At 37.2% G+C, this 22,455-nt stretch overlaps 1 protein-coding gene across 4 annotated transcripts in view; it reads left to right on the top strand.

Annotated features, from left to right (window-relative positions):
- The window catches only part of LOC109911756 (E3 ubiquitin-protein ligase RBBP6-like), a 28,343-nt gene that overhangs the window by 4,936 nt on the left and 952 nt on the right, over positions 1-22,455 (top strand). The window contains exons 2-5 of one of the 4 annotated variants that reach the window (XM_048609892.1): positions 4,298-4,397; positions 8,682-8,718; positions 12,319-12,408; positions 22,398-22,448. In XM_048609892.1, coding sequence (XP_048465849.1) covers positions 4,298-4,397; positions 8,682-8,718; positions 12,319-12,408; positions 22,398-22,448 — 278 coding nt within the window. Of the gene's footprint in view, positions 1-4,297; positions 4,398-8,681; positions 9,213-12,318; positions 12,409-22,397; positions 22,449-22,455 lie in introns of those variants that run through there. The other 3 variants (XM_048609893.1, XM_048609894.1, XM_020511136.2) reach the window with 3 other exon arrangements.

Raw genomic sequence — 22,455 nt, 5'->3', positions numbered from 1 at the left:
TCCAGCTCTGCACCTTTGTTGTCAAAGGAAGTATCAAGTCAGGTGACCAAAAGGACGGCCTAAAGAAGGGAAGGAGAAAAGAATTTTTGGAGGGTATTTCATCCGAGGTCTTGGGAACTGAAGGCATACTAGAAATGTGAGAATTTAAACTGGGGTTTTAAGATTCTAGAATTGATTAAGTATAAGAATTTGAAAATTGTGTTACCGCTATTGGTATTATTTAACCGAAGACTATAGACCATTATAGAGCCTGGGTTGTACAAGCATGGAACTTGGTGAAAGCTTTACGTGGCCAGTAGGAACATAAAGATTATGGAAGTTGGGAGATGGTCTAGATTACAGTGCTGTAATTATTGAGGTAACAGAGGCATGGCTGAGTGTCTTGGCAGTGGACAAGCTGCAGTGGAGCAGAGTCAAGCAATGTTTCCTATGTAGAAATATATTCATGGTGTTGGCAGGGTCATGTCAGAAGTTCATGTTGGGGTCATAAATGGTGCACATGTTGATAACAGTCTGGCTCTGGCACTGCCAGCAGGGTGAAGTCGATAGGCAACAGCTTTTGTGTAGATAATGGTTTTGATCTACCAGTATTCAATTGGAAATTTCTACTCTGGTGCTAGATAGCTAACCATTTGGAGTCTGACAGCTGATGGAAAAGGCAGCAATTATGGGCATTGCCAGCACTAGGTGGACCATTGCTATCTGTGAGTGAACATTACGCCTGACTGGCAAGGTAACCATGTCTGATGCACCAAACTTGATTCCGAGCAGGAAACAAGTATCCACACTGCACAATTTTTTTAGATTAAATTTTAAACTAGTTGTAAACTGTTTAAAAAAAACACTACAACATTCTATAAATTTATTTGCAAACTGACATTTCTGGTGACTGTTAAATAGCCTGGTGTCAATGCAGGCTTCTGACAATTCAGTAAGATTATGGCTGATCTGATTGTGGCCTCAGTTTGTTTCTTTCTTCCAATTCTCCCCTTTAATCTTTGACAACATTGTAGATCAAAAACTTGTCTAACCCATCCTTTTAAGTGACAAGTGATGTTACCTCAAACTTTTCAATAAAATCGGGGATTCTCTTGGTGAAGAAATTTAAACTGATTATAATTGTTTTGGTGTTTTCCCAGATCTTAAAACTAGTTTTAAAATGTTATCACATTGGTAGGTTGTCACTGACACAAATGTGCATGCACAGATAGATTGTGGCTGCCATTCTCATGTTGAGAATGTTCACTCGGGTTAGAGAAGGTGGAGGGTAGTTGAGGTAGAGCTGCTTGTTGTCATTGTAATTGCATAACTGACATGATTGTAGATGTTGCCAAGGGACAGACTATAGATGAGAAATGCAGAGCGTCAAGAATAAAGACTTGGGGAGCACCAGATCTGACAGTATAGCAGCTGATACATCTCTGGATGTGACTCCATAGTTAAGAATGGAACTTGTCAAAATGGGTGCCATCCAACTGGACAGTGGGGTGTAGCTGAAGATATGCAGTGGTCAACTGTCAAAGATCGCAAACAGGTGAAAATGTGTAGGTTAAACCATATCCCAATTGCTTAAAATGCTACTTGTTACTTTGAGAGTTGTTTGGTACTATATCAAGGCAGAAACCTCTACTGAGGGATTCAGTGTTAGAGTTCTGGAGTCATAAGGGAAATTGGAGTAGGAATAGGCCATTGACCTCCTAGCCCCTTATGCTGTTCAGTAGGATTATGGTTGTTCTGAGTGTGCCCTAAGCTTCCCCTTATTTCTGCCCCCCCACCCCCGACCAAATCTTTGCCCTTGTGGGTCAAAAACTGTGTGATATATCCTTTTAAGTGGTATCCACATGGGTTTGTCAGATGACGCTATCTCTGAGGACTTTTGCTGAGGATTATGAAGTTGGAAATGCAGCAAAAGCTTGCAAGAGCAGGAGATGTTGGTATTTGTTTTTGAGGAGATCGCAACTGATTAGAATAGAGGGGCATCAGTAGTGAACAATATCACTTAATATGAAGACGCGTTGGTCACCAGTTTTAGTGGTGTAGTGTTGATGGTGCAAAAAGGTAAGATTAGCTTCACGAGTTTGCAAGGGTGGCATGAAGGAGAGAGTGGCAAAATTAAGTTTGTGGCATCAGGTGTAGGGAGTTGAGAGTTTAATCTGGTGGGCTAACAGGACAAAAGTCTTTAACTGGTTGCTCTCAACATTGGCAAAGAAATGGATGAGCTCCTTAAAGATGAGCATTGAGGGGTTGGGTGGAGGAGCTTAAGATTGGTTGCTTTGCTGTCAAGAAAAGAAGCTAGGAGACTATTTTTGAAATCTAGGACAATCCAAAAATTGTGACTTGCCTTTGCAGATGAGAAATTATATGGTCCAGCAAGGTAGTGATGAATGACTAAACCATTTTCCACTATCATTTCAAATCTACATCCCTCTGACTTGAGGATATACCATGGGGAACCGCCAGTGTAAGATATGAATGGCTTTACTGGCAATTTGAGCTTTATAGGTTGAATTAAAGGAACGTTTTGAGCAGGTTTATAGCTGCAGAAGTATTTTGGCATGTGGAGGTTCCAAGGCTAACTGGCTAGGATATTTTAAGTACAGCTTTAAGTGAACTGGGAGATAATTGGTTCCCCCACCCCAACCACAAAACGTGACTGGCACTGTGGCAAGGATACAAGGAGTGATTGGAACTGGTCTTGAGTAATTCTCAAGTGGCCTCCCTTCTCCGTTGTGAGAGCATGATCAAAGACTTAAATAGAATTGGGGAATTTTATAGGAAGGGAGATATTCAGGAATAGTGGGAGCACAATGAATTCTGAGGAAGAGCATGGTTTGTTCAGATGGATTCCAAATTACCAGGTTTAAAAAGTAATTTGATACAGACACTAAGAAGAAAAGCAAGTGTCACTATCCTGGTGATAATTAATAATTTAGTGTGTTCTAATGGAGATTGAAGCATAGGCTGGATGTCTAGAGAAGTCCCAAAGCAGGGTGGGGGTGGGGGAGGGGGGGAGTGAGGTGGGAATCCAATAATCTGGTGAAAATAAGAAACAAATATAATTGGATAGTGTTAAAATGAATATTCTGCTTTAGCTGCTTTGACTCGTAGTGGAATAAAAGTTTGGGGAAGAAGGAAATAAGGATGTAAGGAGCTGACCAATTAAGTATTGATAGAATATTGAATCATCAAAAAAAATCACCTTGGGGAAGATCGGTTATTTTTAAAGCTACATCAATCTGACTTGAAAGCAGCTATGAGAAGCACCTTGATTTGTAATATCTATCAAAACAGCATTGTTATATTCCATATTCCATATTACATCCCAATTTTTTGTACACCTTTTGAGGCCACCTGTCTTATGCCAGGTTAACTAATAAAATAAATCTTCTGATTTACTGTGTCAGCAGAAGAAATTCAATAAGTTTTGAAAATTATCCTCTTTAACTATAACATTTATTTGGTCTATGACGTCATGCAAGATGTTGAAGATTTAAATTATCCCGGGTTATCGTGTCATTGGACATGTAATCTGGAAGCATTGAAGAAAATTCCAGAAAATTGCATTCATTTTCAAGAATTCAGAAGCTAAAATATACAACGAATGAAAGCATCATACAACTTCATATGCTATAACTATATAATTTTAAGCTGGTTGCTTTGAGAGTTGTAAAATCTATAAAATAGCAATTTTAGCTATGTTAGCATTTTTCTCTTCAATGAGATTGAATCCCACAAAAAAGTCATTCATATGTTGTTAAGTATTGAGCATTAAACAGTAAGAATGTCAAAGAGCAATTTCAAATTCAATTTGATTAAAAATTTGAAAGCTGTCTACATGCTTTTCGTTGTACAAATGACCCAAAGAGTTGGGTGATCTGGGTACATATGAGGGTCCTGCCATTGAGAGGGTGAGTATTTTATTCCATTGTTCCCTTTCGCACAGAAGTTTGCCTGGTCACATGCTTCTGCAGTATTAAAACTAGTGATCAGAGCTATAAATAATGGAAGTGTTTCTTGTTCACCAGTATTAGAATTGATACAGCTGAAAAGAAAATATTGTGTGTTCATGAGGCGGTTATAGGCCAAAGGTCAAATGCTCAATGCTTTGCATTTTTTGAAGGTTAATCAGAAAAATTAATACGAAAGAAACCAATGTCTGATCCATATAGTTTTGAGGTTACTAAAGCACGTGAATGAATTTGACTTGCATTCTGCAATTGTGCAAGGTATTTCTGGTGAATGAGCGGTGCTTGTAATCTGACACCTGTTGAGTAATGGTTTCTTTAACTCCTAACAGAATATACAGATGATAATGCTTTAATCCCCAAGAATTCATCTGTGATTATAAAAAGGATTCCGATTGGAGGTGTGAAATCTGCTGGCAAAACATTTGTCATGTAAGTATCTGAAAAATTTCAGTGTAAAATCAGTTTTGCACATGTTTTAAGGAGCTTGATTTTATCTAGTATTTTTATATAACCAATAGAACATTTTAACAATTACAGTGAGTGTGATTTTAACCAGAGATGCATTCGGCAGTCCTTCATTTTACATTTTAGACATGAAAGACAGCAGAAAAGGTTTTACTAATTATTTAAGGCTGATGCATTGCAATATCCTTCAGGTCTCTGTGTTGTATCAAATATTTGAATTATGTGAATTTTCGCACGTTGTTGTAATAGATGAAATGAATCCGCATGCTATCTAAACTGTCGTCACAAAGGATGGTCATTGGTCGCTTCACTCTAATTGCATCGTCTGCACTAGGCAGACAAATACAGAAGTGTTACTAACTCTTCAGTAAAGTTCCATGGTCAAGTGTCTTATGTGAATGAGATAGAATGGAAGATCATTGCATTGTTTGCCCCTTTATCATTGCTATCCACCAAACAAACTTAACTGAGCAATCCAAGGCAGATTGAGTTGATTATCTCAATCTTGACACTCATCAATTAAGCCGTCACACCCAAGTCTGAGGTTATGACGTGTTGCTAATAAACCTGCATGTCCAAACTTAAAGGTAGTGTTCATTATTTTGGTTTCATGCACAGTCAGGCCAATGCATAGATCATAAATGTATATTAATATGAGCATTAGTTTAAATATGTTTCAACCTGCAGAGTAAGCTAATATTGATATTGCTGTTTTGAATTTGTCAAACTTTGCAAATAGGATGCTCGATGCTCTAATAGAATTCAGTTGTGAAGCTTTGGGACTGATAATGGTCATGTTCTCTGACCTCCCTAATTTAATAAACTTACTTAATTTTGGTTCTGCAAACAGTAGTCAGATGTTATTTGCATATGTTTTGAATATGTTCTCATTCTCTTTCTAAATCTCCTTAAATAAAGCAGAGTTTAGTGTTGAAACCTTTGTTTTGTCACTTTTGGTTTGGAGCAGTAGCTTGTTTGTTAAAAATAACATTGATATTTGCCTTTGAAGCTATTGTTTTAATTTTACAGTGTTACAAATACAAGGATAGGGAAGCTGATTTGAATTGGTTCAAAAACAGAAATTGCTGGAAAATCTCAGATCTAGTAGCATCTGTGGAGAGAGATCAGAATCAACGTTTCAAGTCCAGTAACACTACTTAAGAACTGGGTGTTCTGGTAGGAAGTATAAAAAAGTTATTTGTCAAAAAAAATGTTGAAATAGGTTAATAGAACAAAAGGATTTAGGAATACAATTGCATATGTTAAATAATGATAGATTTATAAAGCAATAAACAAGCCATTGAGCATTGGGATACATTTCTATCCTCTCATAGCACTGAGAAGCAGAGACTTGAATTACTCTCTCAAAGATCAAACAGGATGGGACACTCCCTTAATACTGGAGGAGATGACATGGTAGAAGATGTTAAGGTTAACTGGGAATGTGTAATGGTAGACTTATTGGAAGTGTTGTGGTGGATGCAAAGCTTGGTGCTTTAGAGGCAAATTATTTATAAATCCAATAAGGAATTCCGGAGAAACATTTTTACCCATATAATAGGAATGTGAAACTCACTCCTGCACGTAGTTAGATGGAAGGCATAGATCCCATAAATGTCAAATTAGATATAAACTTGTGGGAGTAAGGCATAAAAGGACAGATTGATGAGGTTAGGTAAGAGATTTGGAGGTTGCTCCTGTGGAGTATAAACATCAGCATAGATGTGTTGGGCACAGTGATCCTATAGCAAGTACAAAGTGTTTGTTCTTTGGTTTGTGGCAGAACCTTCGTTATAGTCCTGTGCAAAGCAACAGATGCTCTGTTTCTTGGACTTCTGACTCAATTTACAGATATACCTGGCAGATCTACCACTTTCCCGAGGATGCTAAAACAGTAAAACCTGAAACTGAATAGCAAGAACAAGAAGTGTCAAGACAGGACTTCTTCCAAATGTAAAAATGGCAAAAAAAAAGCCAACACGAGGAACTAAATGTTGAAGAAAGCATGTTGTTGAATCTGAATAAGGATTTCATTTAAAGAAAGCAAAATACATCATAGGCTAGAAATCTAAACAAATAAAATGCTGGCAATACTCAGTGGTTAAAAAGTCATTCACCCATAAGGATACTTTTCTTGCACAATTAAATAATGCCTTCATATGAATTGCCTTGCAAATATTACTCTTTTGCATCTAAATATTTTTGGTCTTCAACTTTTTTTGCAATTAACAACAGGAAGTTATATCCAGTATTAAATTGTGTACGTATCAAAGCAGAGTGGGCATTAGTACTCAAAATGTGAATGAGTAATTAAGTGACTTTGAGTTGAGAAGACTACATATTTTGTGACTGAAAAAGACTCTCATTTGTACAACACGCAATCTCAAGGCCCTTACCATTTCCAAATACAATGCAACATATTGCTTTAAATTAGTGTAATTGTTATGTTGACCTGCTGTGGTAATTGTGCGCTTAGTAAGATCATACAAACAGCAATAAGATTGATTAACTATTAATCAGTTATTGAATAAGGGGAAAAATGAGAGAGAGTTTGGCCATGAAGCATATTACTTGCGCTTCAAGATACCAAGCATCCAGTGGAATAAGATGGTGACTCTCCTCAGAGGCTGACACTAATGTAGCACTAGTTTTCAAATTTAGTTTATTTATTTCAAGCACATTGATTTGGAAATTAGTCGTCTGACATTTTGCTTGGATCAGTAAATTTGAAATTGGTAGTTTTGGACAAACAAAAATATTGTCTAATTATTTTGACGTAGACCAGAATTTCAGGGTTCAGTGGTGTTAACTAAAACAGAAGTTGCTGGAAAAGCTCAGCAGTTCTGAGGAAGGGTCATTGGACTCGAAATGTTAACTCTGATTTTCTCTTCACAGATGCTGCCTGACCTGCTGAGCTTTTCCAGCAACTTCTGTTTTTGTTCCGGATTTACAGCATCTGCAGTTCTTTTGGTTTTTATTCAGCGTTGTTAATACTGTCCCCATCAGTCCGTTGCATAAGTGCATTGCATTAACTATCTATTGTGTGTGGGTCTGTTGGCAGTTGACTAAGTGGTAAATTTTACTGGCATTTGATTTCAAAATTACTTGTATTCAGAATGTTGTATGCCTGTAATATATACAACCTGTCCACCATTATACAGGTGCCTTCAACCAATAGGATAGATAAGGCCAACGTGATCACTGACCTTGTTTTTTGCTCACTGAGTGAATCATGCACGTTTGATAATATAAGGGACCACAAAATTTTCTCTCTTTTTTTTTGGACTATAAACTGGACTGAAGGTTGTACAGCTGTATCGCTGAAATACTTGGAGAGTTTTGCAACCTGTAAAAATCAAAAGGTGCACTTTTTATCTTAGTTCAGCAAAACATATTTGCTTTGCGAAGTAGTGAGGGGTAATACTTTCAATGTGGTACTGAGAGTCTTTGAGGCCACTTGACAAAAGCCCTCTGTTTGAATTTCAATTTGTTCCAAAGCTGTAAGTGCAGGGTAGCCAGTAATATCAATGCCTGTGAATTGGAAATGTTGCTGTCAGGCTCTCTGTAACCAGAAAAGACCTAGGCCCACTGGATCAGTTATCAAAATGACGCAAGGCAATCACTTTACAGACCGCAATGCAATTGTTACTAAAATCCAAAAACAATTAACAGACGATTTAACCAAATCTAGAGATGTGGTCTCCTGTTCTTCTGTACCTTGTCTATATTTTCAACACTCCTTGATATGCGTCGAGCAGTCTGTCTCTTCCCTCGATCATAAATAAGGATGTAAATTTGGGGTTTGAGGGATATAGTTCAAATTGCATGATAGTGTATGAGAAACTTCCTTCTCTCTGCCATTTGGTAAAAGTTTTAAGTGTGTTACAATAAGTGTTCATTCCTGTGAATTGTTTTTGTCCTTAATAGCAGTTAGGCAAGTTGGTCTTCCTGTTGGTTTAATTGGAATCTTCAGCGTTTGGTAACAGCATATGAAACAGTGGCACGTGATTATGGATGCATTCTTCCAGTTGTGACAGTGCTCATTTTGAAATTCTATTTGACTGTTTTCTCATGACTAGTCTTTGATGCTTTCAAAGCACACTGATATTTTTGGTTGAGAATTCATAATAAGAGTATTCTGTATTGAAAATATTTTCTCCTTTCACTTGTTGTTATAGGTATCTTTTATGTTTAACTTATGAGCTCAAAGCAAGTGACTGTAATATCATCTTGTCTTCTACTTTCTAGTGATCGTTCTGAACCAGCAACTGGAACATCGAAAGCAGTATGTAAAACAAAAATACAATCTGAACCTTTTATTGATTTTACATCTAAGTTGCTATTTTTAAATGATAGTCGTTAGACAATAATGTTAATTAATTTTAAAACAGTTTTCAAAACAATACATAAATTTAAATATGCCATGATGCACACTTATCAGGGTATGTTCTGTAATACCTACTAAAATGCATTCGTATTTTAAAATACTGATGGATAATATTTAGAAATAATTACCCATGTCTGCACATATTATCTGTATGTGTGACCTGATAATGGTGCAAAATAATGCACTGTATTTCACATTGAAAATGCTAGTTAATTTCTGTATGACTTGATGTTGTACAGATCAGTGTATGATAATTTTCAGAGTTTGTGGTTCAACAGTTTGCTTTGGTGAACATGAAAGTGTTCATGTGATGTCTGTCTTTATTTAGTATTACATGTGTATAGGCTATTATGTGCATTCTGTTTATTCAAATAAAGAATGTTTGAAGTGTATTATCTTCCATTTCACATTGTATCACTCAACGTTTTATGATTTAATAGGTATGTTTTTAATGGTGAAACAGGTTTCTTTACACTATGATAAGGCACATGGAAAAAACCACATTAGACTTTTTACTTGACCAGTACAAAGTAGATGTTGAATTACAATTTTAACACTTTATTCCTTAAAATTCTATTTTCATAACAGCACATGTTTTGAACTTTGAGCTCAAACAAATGAAAATTTGACAAGTCTCATTCAATAACAAATAATCAACATATTTTTGTTTTGCCCTGTCTGGGTACAGAACTTTTGCAGATACATACAAATCATTCAGCTTTGTGGTGCTACTAAAACTAAATTGGTATTTTTTTCTGTAACGGTAATAAAAAAAATACCATATATACATGATTTGTCACTTGCACATCATACAAATCCCCTGACTTAAAAACATCCAAGCTTAATTCTGCCTGTTTTGTCTGTTTGTGTTACCAGTGAAGTAAAATTTCAATCCTGTTTTGTTTGAGCCTTTTAAAAATCCCTAAAATAAACTTTCTCGTGTTGTAAAAGTTTTTGCTTATGATGCACGTTGTGAATTTGATTGTTAATAGGAATAGCTATAACTACACTATCAAAATTGAAAATCAAACCAAACATTTAGTTTCATTTGGAATCTTGAAAAATAGCTTAGAATCCTTTTATATTCAGTTTTCCGAACTCCTGTGAATTACTTCTGTGGCTTTGCACTACATTCCTGAAAGTTTCAACTTGTCCTGAAAGAGGCTGTTGAAAAAGCTAGCGTCCAACTTGTATCTTGATTAAATCAAGTACATGTGTGGTTTACAGTAAAAATTGTTCTTTTTATTTCAGCCCAGGTAAATTGTAGGTTGTGTATAAAGAATTAGACCTGTTTTTAATCTGTGCATTACTTTGCTTAGAGCTCGTGCATAAGATTTCAAAGAAAGCCTTCAAGTTGTTTCAATCTTTTTAAAATCCACTAAATTTCAGAGAAACTTAAGATCATGCAACTGATTTTTCTTTCTTTTTGTAAACTAAAATGTCTAGTTCTCTAAGTACTTGCCTCCTGCTTAAGGACAGACTTTTAAGTATTTTTCTTGTAGACACTAAGCACTTTTGCAGCACAGGGTAGAATGTATTGCACCCATTTTCAAGTTCCATACGCCTTGCACTGAGATTTCAGAGCTCATATGAATTTTAGATTTCTCCGCATTCTCTGGTATAGTTGAGCAATGTTTTTACACCACGTTTTCTACCCACATTATGGTATTAACCAAACTGTTAAATTTCACCATGCATACCTTTTTATAATCAAGAAAGTAAACACCTTTGAGTTATAGAAGCAGGCAGAATCTAATCCATTCAGCAGTCTTTTATCCACTGACTACATAAACAAATGAAGGACTCATTTTCCTGCATTCCAGGCATGAATAGAAAAATGCACTGACTAGTAGTGTAGTATTCAGTCTTTCCACTACAAAAAAAGTAGTACTGTCAGTTATGAAAAGTAAGTATATTCTTTATACATCTTCACAAAATGAAATAATATACTAGCATTGACATTATTTCAGTTGTCAAATCTGCAACTGCTTCACCAGAGTTTGTTTTGAAGTGGACTAGCTGTTGACCATCCAGCAATTTTTCAACAACATCCCACAAACAACACTGAGATAAACGAACAGAAGTTTTTTTTGTTTATTGATTAAAGGAGGAATGTTTAAGATCTGAGAGCTGCTTGTATTTAGTTATGTTCTGCAATCTTAAACATTTTCTTAAACCGGTGGAGCAAGTAAATGACTGGGCTTCAGTGTCTTATCCGATGGATAAGACCTGAAAAATCTGGTTAACTGAGCTGTCTTGCTGAAAGACCAACTGTTCATTTTTAACAATATTGTCACAATGCAAAAAAGGATGCAGAAAGAAGCATTGAGCCGATTGCATTGAACATCCGATGTTGCAGGCTTCTCTGGTGTTTGGCTTGGATCACTGAGGAATAGTAATGTTCTTGGTGGTCTTGAGTTTGGAACATTGGTTCCAGTTTGTTGTATCTTTTGGGACCTCTTGAGAAAAAAGGGGAGAGCGATTCGACTGAGCTGTAATCACTGGAGTCTAGAAGGATGAAAGAGGATCTGATGGAAGTGTATAAAATTCTAACATGACTAGACAGACTAGGTGAAAAGAGAATGTTTCCCCTGTTCAGGGTGTCCAGATGCCAGGGTCACAACCTTGGGTTATAGGGTACGCCACTTAACTGAGATGAAAAATTTCTTCACTGAGTAGTGAACCTGTGGAATTCTCTAGCACGGTTGTGGAGGCCAAGTCACTGAACATAATGAAGATTTTGTTTAAATATCAAAGGCATCAAAGATTATGCGGATAAAGCAGGATTACAGCATTGAGATAGAAGATCAGCCATGATCCAAGTGGAAATTTGGTGCTCAAATGTTGATCAGATTATTTAAATAAGTGTAGATTAGTAAATTTCATAAATCTTACAAGTCTAAGATGACATCAGATTTGCATACAGAAAGGCATTGTCTTTTTGAAAGAAAAGATTGACCATTGAGACTAGTTTGCACTGGGGGAGCTCTTGTACTTAGATTAATCTATCAGGGTGACAACATCTATACAGTGGTTGAAATCTTTCATTACAAGTTAACATTTTCCATGATCTTGCCCTTGCACCACCACAGTTGGCAAATTTCTTAGGTGCACTTGACAAATTATTTCTTGCAAAGGAACATCATGTTTAAACTTGTAATTTATAAAGCAAAGCAAGCCCTCAGTAAAGAAGAAAAGTTAACCAGTAAATAATTAACTTCTTACCACTTTCTAGCAGTAAGGTATAAACGGTATGCTTAGTGTTTCCCTAAGATGGAAGCTCTAATTTTTCTTCATTTATGGACATGCCCAGGCTTTACTTGGCTTTTATATATCAGCATTTGCCATGGTAAAGTTCAGTAGCCATCACTCAGCAACGTTCGCTTCATTTGCCATGTATTTGTGCTACTGTTTTCCACTTTGTCTTGATCTGTTTCTCTGTTCACATATTCTGCAGTTTTTTGAATTCATAGTTTTCCTTCATTCTGTTTTATCAAGTTTTATCCTTTTGCTCACGGAGGCAGCAGGGGAAGGCAAGAGAAAGAGGTCACAGACCTAGTTGCCAGACTGCAGGGAAAGCTCGGCGAGGTCAGTGTATAGTGGTGGTAATAGAATATTCAAATATATAAAGTGGGATGTTTGGTGCAAAAGGAGGAGGGAGATGAGTTTCATTCAAAGGAGTTGTTTTCAACTCCTTATTTAAAATCTGATCTATTTAAAATCCTGATTTTCTTCATAGCATATTCAACTATTAACCCTTACTGCCTGTTTTGTTATGTAATGTTCAGTTTGATTGCTACATCCTGCCAACTTCAAGCTTTTTTACATCCTGAAGCTAAGAATTTGTGAATATTGTATTTTCTTAAAGATATGGAGAAATTAACTTCAGGGAAAGGAACTTGGCACTTTAGTTTTGCCCTTAAAGTATTTTGTTACCTGTCCCAAGCTACTGTTTGGTTTGACCTTTTTTTTTTGTTGATTGTAAGGAAGTACAAAAGAGTACCCTGGATTCCATTTTTAAGGAGATGGTCTGCCTGTAATTAGTGTTTTATCTACACTTGTATAACTGGCAGGCACGTCAGCCATTAATGTTGGGCGCAAAACTCCCATCTCAGCAGTTAATGCAGAACCTCCTGCTTTGTTTTAATGTATGGCAGTGCTATTAATCATGTATTAACTTGTTGGAATCTGAAGGTTCCCATGTTTAGAAATGATATATTATCTGTAATTTGTTAACTGTTCAGTTACTGCACAAATGTGGAGCTCCTCAATTTCAATAAATTCACTTAAGAATCTAATTATGAAGTAGTGTAGTCAATGATGTGTGCTTAAATGCAAGATCCAGCTTGCACACAAGCAGTTCTAAAAAAAATTGTCAAAAGGGTAACTTAGTAACCAAATGTTTATGGTATTGATCATAGGGTGATGCTGGCAAGTGTGCGAGTAAAATATTCTGCTCTTGCATGGTACTATGAGAGATTTTACATTCATTGCAATACAAACATCTTGTACATACACTTTGAACAGAATTCTGCAGGTTTTTTTGTTTATCCCAAATCATTAGACTTCAAAATTTTGGTTTCAGTTTTTCACGCTGTTGATTTTTGCAGAGCATTAGGTCTACCTGTTGATCTTTAAATTGAAGCACAAAGCCATTCTTGTCAGTTATTATAAGGCGTGCAGAACATTGAATCGTTGCACTTGGTGATAGAGGAAACTTACTCATATTGGCATCTATTTGAAATAGAGACTGTGCAGCTGGCAAAATTGATTCACGTGATTAAATGACTGGATTGATATTGAGATGATACTGTAAATGGATCAATGTATTTTTAGAAAGCATTAGAAATGGAAACTTTAGACAACTATGCAAAAGCTGTCCAATCCCTGCTTCAAAACAGGTTTTAAATTGAATGTTCTAAATTTGAGATGCTTGATTGCTCGTCTTGGAGCTGATGCCTTGATAACACGCCAGTTGTTTTGGCACTTCGCAATCTAATCTAAGAGCCATTGTTTAACAGATTTATGCTAGCTGCCACTGTTCCCTTGTCATTGCATTCCATATCCACAATACATGATGGCATTTAAGCGATAGAATACTGCAGAATTTTTAGTAAGTCAGCCCTTCAAATTACCAGAAATTTCCATTTTTGGTATCGAGATGAAAGTACACTACTTATGGGTTGTAGTTTTGCTGCAGCCTTGTACAATTTTCCAAGCCAGTCAGCTGTAACCATCATCCACATTGAGTAGTTTGCACATAACGGCTGCTGGTAGAAAAGTGATTGCACTTAGATGCTGTATGAGCTTTGTATAGCTCAGCAAGACTTTGTTTACTGGAGTTGTTGATTTGCTTTTTATTGAAAAGGTTGGATAGCAATCTTGAATCAAAAGTGTGGGCGAATTCTTAATCTCGCGCATCAATCAAAAATTGCCAGCTGCAGAATAACGTGGTCCCATTGTATCCTTGTGATCCTCAAGTCACTGTAGCAACAGCAGTATAACTGTTTTTGTTGAAAGCATCCAAAAAATTAATTTTTTGAAGTTTGGCTGTTTGAATTGGATCACCTGTTGACTGTTTTATTTGAGTCACTGATGTTGAAACTCTCCCCACTTTTGTAGTGAGACTTCTTGTTGATTGGCCCATTCTGATTGAGCAATTTCTTGAAATGAGCGGTTGTTTTTTGTGATTACTCTAGCTTGCTCAGCAGACTGTTCTGAAAACCTGTTTTCTTTTATCCCAAGCTGTCCTGTTGGCTAAATTTGTTCTCCTGAGCATTACACAATTGCAGGAATAGGTTGTGTACTGCCTGCCCACTGGTAGCAATAAGCCAAGGAATACAAAAATGCTTAAAATGTGAGCCTTTTTTTAGCTAAATAAAGCTTACTGTATCTGTGGGGTGGGCTAGTACCCAAGAACAGTTTTGTAGTTTCCTCTGCACGGCCATTCAGTGGCTATGTAGCTAACTTAGGCAAAAATCATCAAAGCTTCAACCTTGTTGACTTTTAACATTTGGTACTAAACTACTTTGTTAGAGGCTTGGATAATCGTCAAACTGGTATTATAAGCAAGGTTGTAAAAGCAGCTTTTGTACACCACAAGTTGAATTTGGCCATAAGCAAGTTTAAAAGTTGCTTCAAGTATTTTGTTTTCTTCTGGAAACAAGGTTTCCGAATTTAAATGAAATATTTATTCTTCAGAATATCAGTTTACTTTCACATTTCTCTTTGGAAAAATGAATACAGTACTTAGGCAAAAATAGAAAAAAATCATAGTTTTGATGTCAGGAGAATCTCAGCCAACCATTGTAAAATTTGTATTTATTGATATTGAACCCTTATAGTTTAGGTATACTAATACCCCTTTTGCTTAGTTTAGTTCACCTAATTTTTTTTTAAATGTTTGGTCTGATTCTTTATTATCCATTTGTGGGATGTGAGCATTGCTGGCTGACCAGCATTTATTGCCATACCTTGTTGCCCTTGAGCAGATATTGGTGAACTGTCATCTTAAACTGCTGCAGTGCACTTGCTGTGGGTTGATCCACAGTGCCATTAGGGAACGAATTCCAGGATATTGACCAAGTAGTAGTGAGGAACAGCAATGTATTTCCAAGTCAGTGTGTGGCCTGGAGGAGAACTTGCAGGTGGTGGTGTCCCCACATATCTGCTGCCCTTGTCCTTCTAGATGGAAGTGGGCATAGGTTTGGAAGGTGCTGTCTGAGAATCTTTGGTGAATTTCTGCAACATATCTGATAGTACCCTTTGCTGCTACTGACCGCTGGCAGTGCAGAGTGTGGATGCTTTGAATGTAGTGCCACTGTGGTGTGCTGCTTTGTCCTGGATGGTGTTGGTGCTGCACCCATCCACGCAAGTGGGGAATATTCCGTCACACTCCTGACATGTGTCTTGTAGATGGAGAGGCTTTGGGGACTAAGAAGGTGAGTTACTCACTATAGCATTCCTAGGATGTGGGCATCACTAGCTAGTTCAGAGATAGTAGGAACTGCCAATGCTGGAGTCTGAGATAACATAGTGTGGAGCTGGAGGAACACAGCAGGCCAGGCAGCATCAGAGGAGCAGGAAAGCTAATATTTCGGGTCGGGACCCTGCTTCAGAAACCTTTTCAACTTGTAGGTGAAATGCGCTGCCATTGTGTTAGTGGTGGAAGAAGTGAAAATAATTTTAATCACTTGGTTTGGATATTATGCCACCTTGAATCTAGACTTCTGACCAGGAAGTAAGGACACCCATTGTGTCAAAAGAGCCTTATGTAATGTTGAAGGTTCCTGCGTTGTACGCGAACTGAGGTTACTGACCTCCAATAATGACAACCATCTTTTTTGCACTAGGTAGTGCTCCAACCATTCTAGGATTTTCCCTCTGATTCTCATTGGCGTTAGCTTTGCAGAACTGGAGTCATTCCACATCAAATGTGATTAACTCCCAATTCCTAAGTGCACTCCATTGTAGTTGTAAACTTATTTCCTGCATCAGCTATTCCTGCATCCTTTTTGGAAAGAGTGCTGGTTTTGTTTTATGAACTCATGTCTCTGTGCTATATTTTTGATGGCAGTTTAAACTTTTTCATTTATTATTGAAATAAATTTGCTGTATCTGATATTGACATTCAAGTTGCTTTTATAATCATGCTTACAATGTCCCTGACAGACCCGAATACACACTTCATGCAGCTAGACAAGACCTGAGAGTAAATAATTTGGGATCGCATACTCAGACCAGTGTTATTCCTGTCAGCTCATGTTGCTACTTAAGAAACTTCCAAAAAAATTCTAGATTGCAGCGGGCTGCACAAATTTTGTGTCTTAGAATCCAGTGGTGCTAGCTTGGGTAGCTGATTGGGTGGCAATGGCTCAATTAAACCAACTTGTTGGAAAGGAAAAGGTCTCCTTTAATACGTTATTTGAAAGCCTTAAATGTCCTCGCATTTCAAATTAATTTTTCTGCAGGCAAACTGCTGGTATTTTTGCTTGCTAAATCTAGACCACAAAACACCATTTTTATTGAATTCAACAATGCTTCTTGATGCTGTAGTTAAGTACAGTCGAGTTTTATTAATGCTAATTTACTACATTGTTACTAATGTTGGAAGGAATACTATTCAGAAACCAAGTCTTCTGGTAATATTTTAAACACTTCAGGTTTGTGATGAGCAGCAATTTTATCTGTTTAGAGTTTGGATTGTGTTCTGCAGTGATGGAAGGGATGTCACATTTGGTTGATTTTGATTGATTAACTGAGAATGGAATGCATTTTATGTCACATTAACACCATGCACTCCCAATAGAGTTTGGAGTGTAGATTAGATATATAGTAAAACATGCTCTGCACTGTCTCAGCAAGATGCTTAGTGTTTGCTGTTACTTACAGGAGTGTCAGTGCTTGCTCTGTATATCTCTAACCTTGGACAGCCACATGTATTTGGAAATGGTGGTACTGAAATTTGAAAAACCATTGAGGATATTTGACCTATTTTATTGTAATTGTGTAAGTTGTTCCTAATTAGAGTCATTGGCCAATCTGAGGAATAACAAAGTTCAAATTTAGTACCACTGCTTCTGAAGACTTGGAACACTTTGAGTTGTTGCGGTCTTACGTTAGCAGATCTATGCTTTACTTTTGTCTTCAAATATCGTGAATAAGATGTTAAATTAAGCCTTTAAAGAGAAATAATCCAAGCCCAATAAGGCGCATTTACAGCATCTAAATATTAAACCTATTTTTATTCAACTGAGAGGCATTCATCTGGTATTCCTGTATATGTCTCCTTTTATTATTTATCAGTCAACTTTGACATGGGAGTTGTGCTTTTGTGAATACCAAGATCCAACAGCAAGTTAATCAGCTGTCACTGTTCCTCTCAGTAAACTGAATTGAACAGAAGGGAATCTAAATAATAATTCACCCTGGATCATTTTGCAGTGTGTATTTGTTTCTTATATGTGTTTACAAGTAAGTGATTGATTAATTGCAGAACTGGTTTTAATTGCTTTGTAGAAGTGTTTTTTGGGAAGTGGAAAAAAAATTGCTTTTGCCATACCTCGCATTTGCCACATCTTAAAAACTTATGTTGGATTTATTCACAGGGTGAATTTTTACCCAGAATCATGGAATTCTGCAACACTAAAACTAGCCATGTTGACACATTTCTGTGCAGTATTTCTCAACATGAGGCACCTTGTTCATTTCCACTTTATTCGCTCAGCAGATCTTTTAAGCAACTACCTGAAGCCTCCTCAAGAAGAATTTAGGTTTTCCGTTGCCGCACTGATTGATGGCAAAATATTGCACATTGTACCTCCTCATAATTTTTTTGACTACTTGTGATACAAATTTTATCCCCCTCGTTACCACCAATTGCCTTAAATATATGGGAACAGTGAGTCACTGGACTTGCATGAGAGCAAAATTCAACCATTTGGCTCCTCTAGCTGCCTGTACCATTGAGATCATGGTTGATCTGTCTTTTCAAGTTCCACAGTCTCATCTAACCTTTTTTATTTCCCTTTCCTTGCAAGGATTTATCTTTCTCTGCCTTAGGCAGAGACTTCCAAAGTTGCACACCCATCAGCAATTTCTTCTTGTCTGTCCCAAAAGAGCAGCTCCTAGTTATAAAACGATGCCCCTTAGTTCTGGCCTTGCAAGAGAGAACTTCCTTTCCATGTTCACTTTGTCAAGACCACTGTTATTATACACGTCAAAAGAGTCACCCCTCGTTCTTTTCAACTTCAGTGAAAACAGCCCAGCCTATCCAACCTATCCTGTTAAGTCAACCCACACCATTCAGTTATCAATCTAGTAAGCCTGATCTGAACTGCCTCAAATATATTTGTATCTTGATTATTCATTCTCTAGCAATATTCTACCAAATTCTCCTTTTAAATTGCTGAGGTCTAGTGACAAAAAATTGCCTTCCGTTTCTCCAGTGTAACTGAGTAACACTCTGATGCATCTTCATTGTTAACCCATACTGTTTTTTGAACATCTTTATGATATTAAGATATCCAAAACTGGTTAAACAACGTAAAGAACTGTTCTTTGGCCCCGAGATAGTAGGAACTGCCCTACTGCCTCGTTGAAGAAATATTCAGGTGGGGGCAGTTTGGATAAATTTCATGTAAGAGATGTGTGCAAATTAATGGCAAAGTAAATTTAAAGTTTATTTGTGACCCATAACTCTCTCTATGTACCTTTTTATGGTTATCAAAGGCCAAAACCTTCCAGTTGCAGGAATTAACAAGGCATTGATGGAAACTTAGTTAAAGTGGAAATGTTTCTAGTTTAAGGCCATCTTGGAATTTATACATTTAAATGTTAGAATTGCAAGTTGCTTTGAGTTTTTGCTTATTCCCATTTAGTCCATTTAACACACTTGATTATTAGCAAACCAGCATATATGTTGCTATATGTTGGAGTTAGATCATAATGTAGAAAGCACAGAAAACGAAGCATTTTCTCAAAATAAATCCTGTTTTTAAAAAGCTTCCTGGGTCATAAATAGAATATAAATTGTGGAGATTGGCCCATGCTTCCTTCCCATAATGAAGAAATCTTCCAATACGTGTGTATCCTGCCAACTTAGATGACAATAGTGGCAGCACAAGGTACACATTTGGCTTAGTGGCTGCAAAATACATGGTGAATGGTTTGATGAGCAGAAGGAAGGCAACACTAGATATATATTCATGACTTAGGCTTGGGTGTAGAGCATATAATTTCAGAATTTGCAGAGACGCACAACTTGTAGATATTATGAATTGAGGAGGATAGTGACAAGACTTCAAGAGAACGGAGCCCAGCTGCTTGGAATGAATGGGTAGGTAGCAGATGAAATTTATTAGAGATGTGTGAATTTTGATCAGAAGAATGACAATGTGAAATGATCACAGTTCTGAAGGGATGCAGGAACACAGTTTGAGAAAATGTGCCCACATCTTTGAAATTTCCAGAACAGATTGAAAAATATATCTGGGATCCTAGAATTTTTCACAAAGACAGTAGAATAAGCAAGAAAGCATTGGTGGGACTTTAAAAATGACTGATTTAACCTTAACTGGTGTATTATGTCCAACTTTGGGTTAGTAGACATTGGAAAGGATTTTGAAGGCATTGGAATGGGTGTTTTCAAAAAGAAAAGAACATCTGTGAAATGGTTCCAGGGATGGGAGACTTCAGTTATGTGAACAGATTGGAGAAGCTTGGGTTGCTCCCCTTTGGAGAGAAGGTTGAGAGGAGTTTTGATAAGAGTTGTTCAGAATCATTGGGAGTCCAGACACTGAGCAAGTGTTAACATTGGTGAAAGGGTCAAGAGCCAGAGGACAATGTAAACTTAGTGGCCAAAAAAAAAGCAATGGCAACATGAGGAAAATCATCCTTGCACAATGAGTAGTTAGGGTCTGAAATACACTGCTTAAGTCTGCTGGAAGCACGTTCAAGTTTGATTTCCTCCCCGCACAAATGGAAATTAGATAAGGAGTACCAAAAGAAAAGATTGGCAGCAAAATGGGTGAAGTGTGAAGAAATGGGACAAGCCAAGTTGCAATTTGAGAACCAGCATGGATGTGAGGGGTCCAATGATCTCCTATGTTGACTGTTTTTATTGTAGAAACTGCATATTTCAATCGCTGTACTGTCCTGCCAGGGGTTGCACTGCAGCATATTAGTTTTGTTATCGCAGCTCCTCTGCCAATACAGTAGGTAGTCCAACCGTTTCTGCTTTGCAAATGACACAAAGCTGTTCTGCAGTTTGTAAAATCCAAACATTTTATAAAACTAAGAGTAGAATATGACTTCAAAATGGGTTCTGCATTTCAAGTGTGTCGGAATCTAATTATTCGACTTTCAATCTCTTGTCCCAGCTCCCCCCAGAACGAGATTCCATGTGAACTTAATTTTGTGTGTGCAATTCCACAATAGGGTATAATGCATGTCACGTTAATTACACCTTTCTGCCAGTGTTGCTGCAGAAGGATCTTGTGCCTCCCAGGTTCCTCATCCAGGTGTAACTAATTCTAACCTTTAAAGGATATTTTTCTAATTAACCAGTTCAGAGTGTTACTGTACACCTCTGGACTTCACCCGGGGAATCCTGGTCCAGAGGTAGGGGCACAGCCCCTGTGCTGCAAGCATCCAGTTCTAAATTTTTACTATTTTGTAGATTTCCCTGTTTCACTATTCTGTATCACATCAAATAAATAAGGACAGGGTGCATGAAGGGGGTAAACTAAATCCGGTCGATGTGGTCTAATTGATTTTCCCCTGTAATTCCACTTTCACGTGATGATTTTATATTCTGCTTTGATTCCCTGTTTGTGGTGCTGCTGATCTTGTTTTTGAATCCCAGTTCATGATGTAGTCACATGCTGCAGTAGGTAATACCCTAACAACTTCTGTCTTGGTCCAGAATTAGTGCTGTCACTCTGAAAGAACATGATTGATTTTAAGAATACCCATTATTGTCCATTCCAGAGAAGGTAATTTGGAGGCTGACTGTTGCTGCTGATGCAGTTAAAGGACATGTTGTTTCCTCATTCTGTGATTCTGAGATAATTGGTGAACCACACCACTGGACTTCAGTTGTACAATTCAACACAAGTCAGAAATGCATTATACCAGGAACTGAGCAATGGAGTAGCAGCACAAAATGTATATATACCAGACAATGCATATAGATTTTATTCTTTAATTTCAGACATCAACTGATTATTGTTTTCATATGAAGTACAGTGTTTCATGGCAAAAACAGTTTCTCACTATTTGAAATGAAATGGAAATAACGAATGGAAGTAGAGTGCATTAAGAACAACTGCCATCCTTGCAGGCAATATACTTGTATACCATCTCCCACTACCAATAAAGGCTTGTATGAATGGATTATTTGGGATTATTGTGCCTATCTTGTTTCAGCCTGTCTTTTTTTGTGATCTGCCTTTTAAATGAGAAGAAGTCAGCTTGCATGTATGTACTTACTCTATAGGTTGGACTTGATGTCTCCATCACATTGAAATATACAAATAGGAAATTGTCTGGATTAAAGTCATGATCCCAGTTATGCTTTTAATCACTGGAGTGCAGTTTTGGATCTTGCTTTATTTTGAACCCCATTGTCATCACTACATCCTTAGCAGCTCAAAGCATTGTAAGGGTTTCTTTCTGTGCTGTATGACTGTGACCTTAATTGAAGCTGACACTTTGCTTCACTCTCCAATTGCAACCTATTCACTGCCCTGCCTGTCCCTCCATCAGCACAATTCTCTTTGGAAAGTATATTCACCTTAGTACAAGATTCATTTTTTTTCCCTCTCCCTCGCCCTCTCTCTTCCCCCTCCCCTGTCTCACCACTTCATATTTTTCTGCAAAATATTTAAATCCTTTTGTTAAATGTGTAGCAGCTGTATGCAAAGTCACTTCTGCTTTAGAGTTAAGCTCATACTGTGTTATTCATCTGTTCATCTATTAAAATGTAGTCTGATTACAAAAGTTGTATTTAAGAGCGTTTCATTATAGTGTGAACTTTTTTCTTAACTTCCTCCCACCCCCTCCCCCCCAACACACAGACTCAATGCATGTACACTAACTGTGCGTATTCTGAAAGAATGTTTACTCAGGTGAGTT

Source organism: Rhincodon typus, chromosome 21 (assembly GCF_021869965.1).
Source record: "Rhincodon typus isolate 14 chromosome 21, sRhiTyp1.1, whole genome shotgun sequence".
Taxonomy (NCBI): domain Eukaryota; kingdom Metazoa; phylum Chordata; class Chondrichthyes; order Orectolobiformes; family Rhincodontidae; genus Rhincodon; species Rhincodon typus.
Note: the sequence above shows the minus strand (reverse complement) of the source record. Positions and strands in the feature narration are given on the sequence as shown.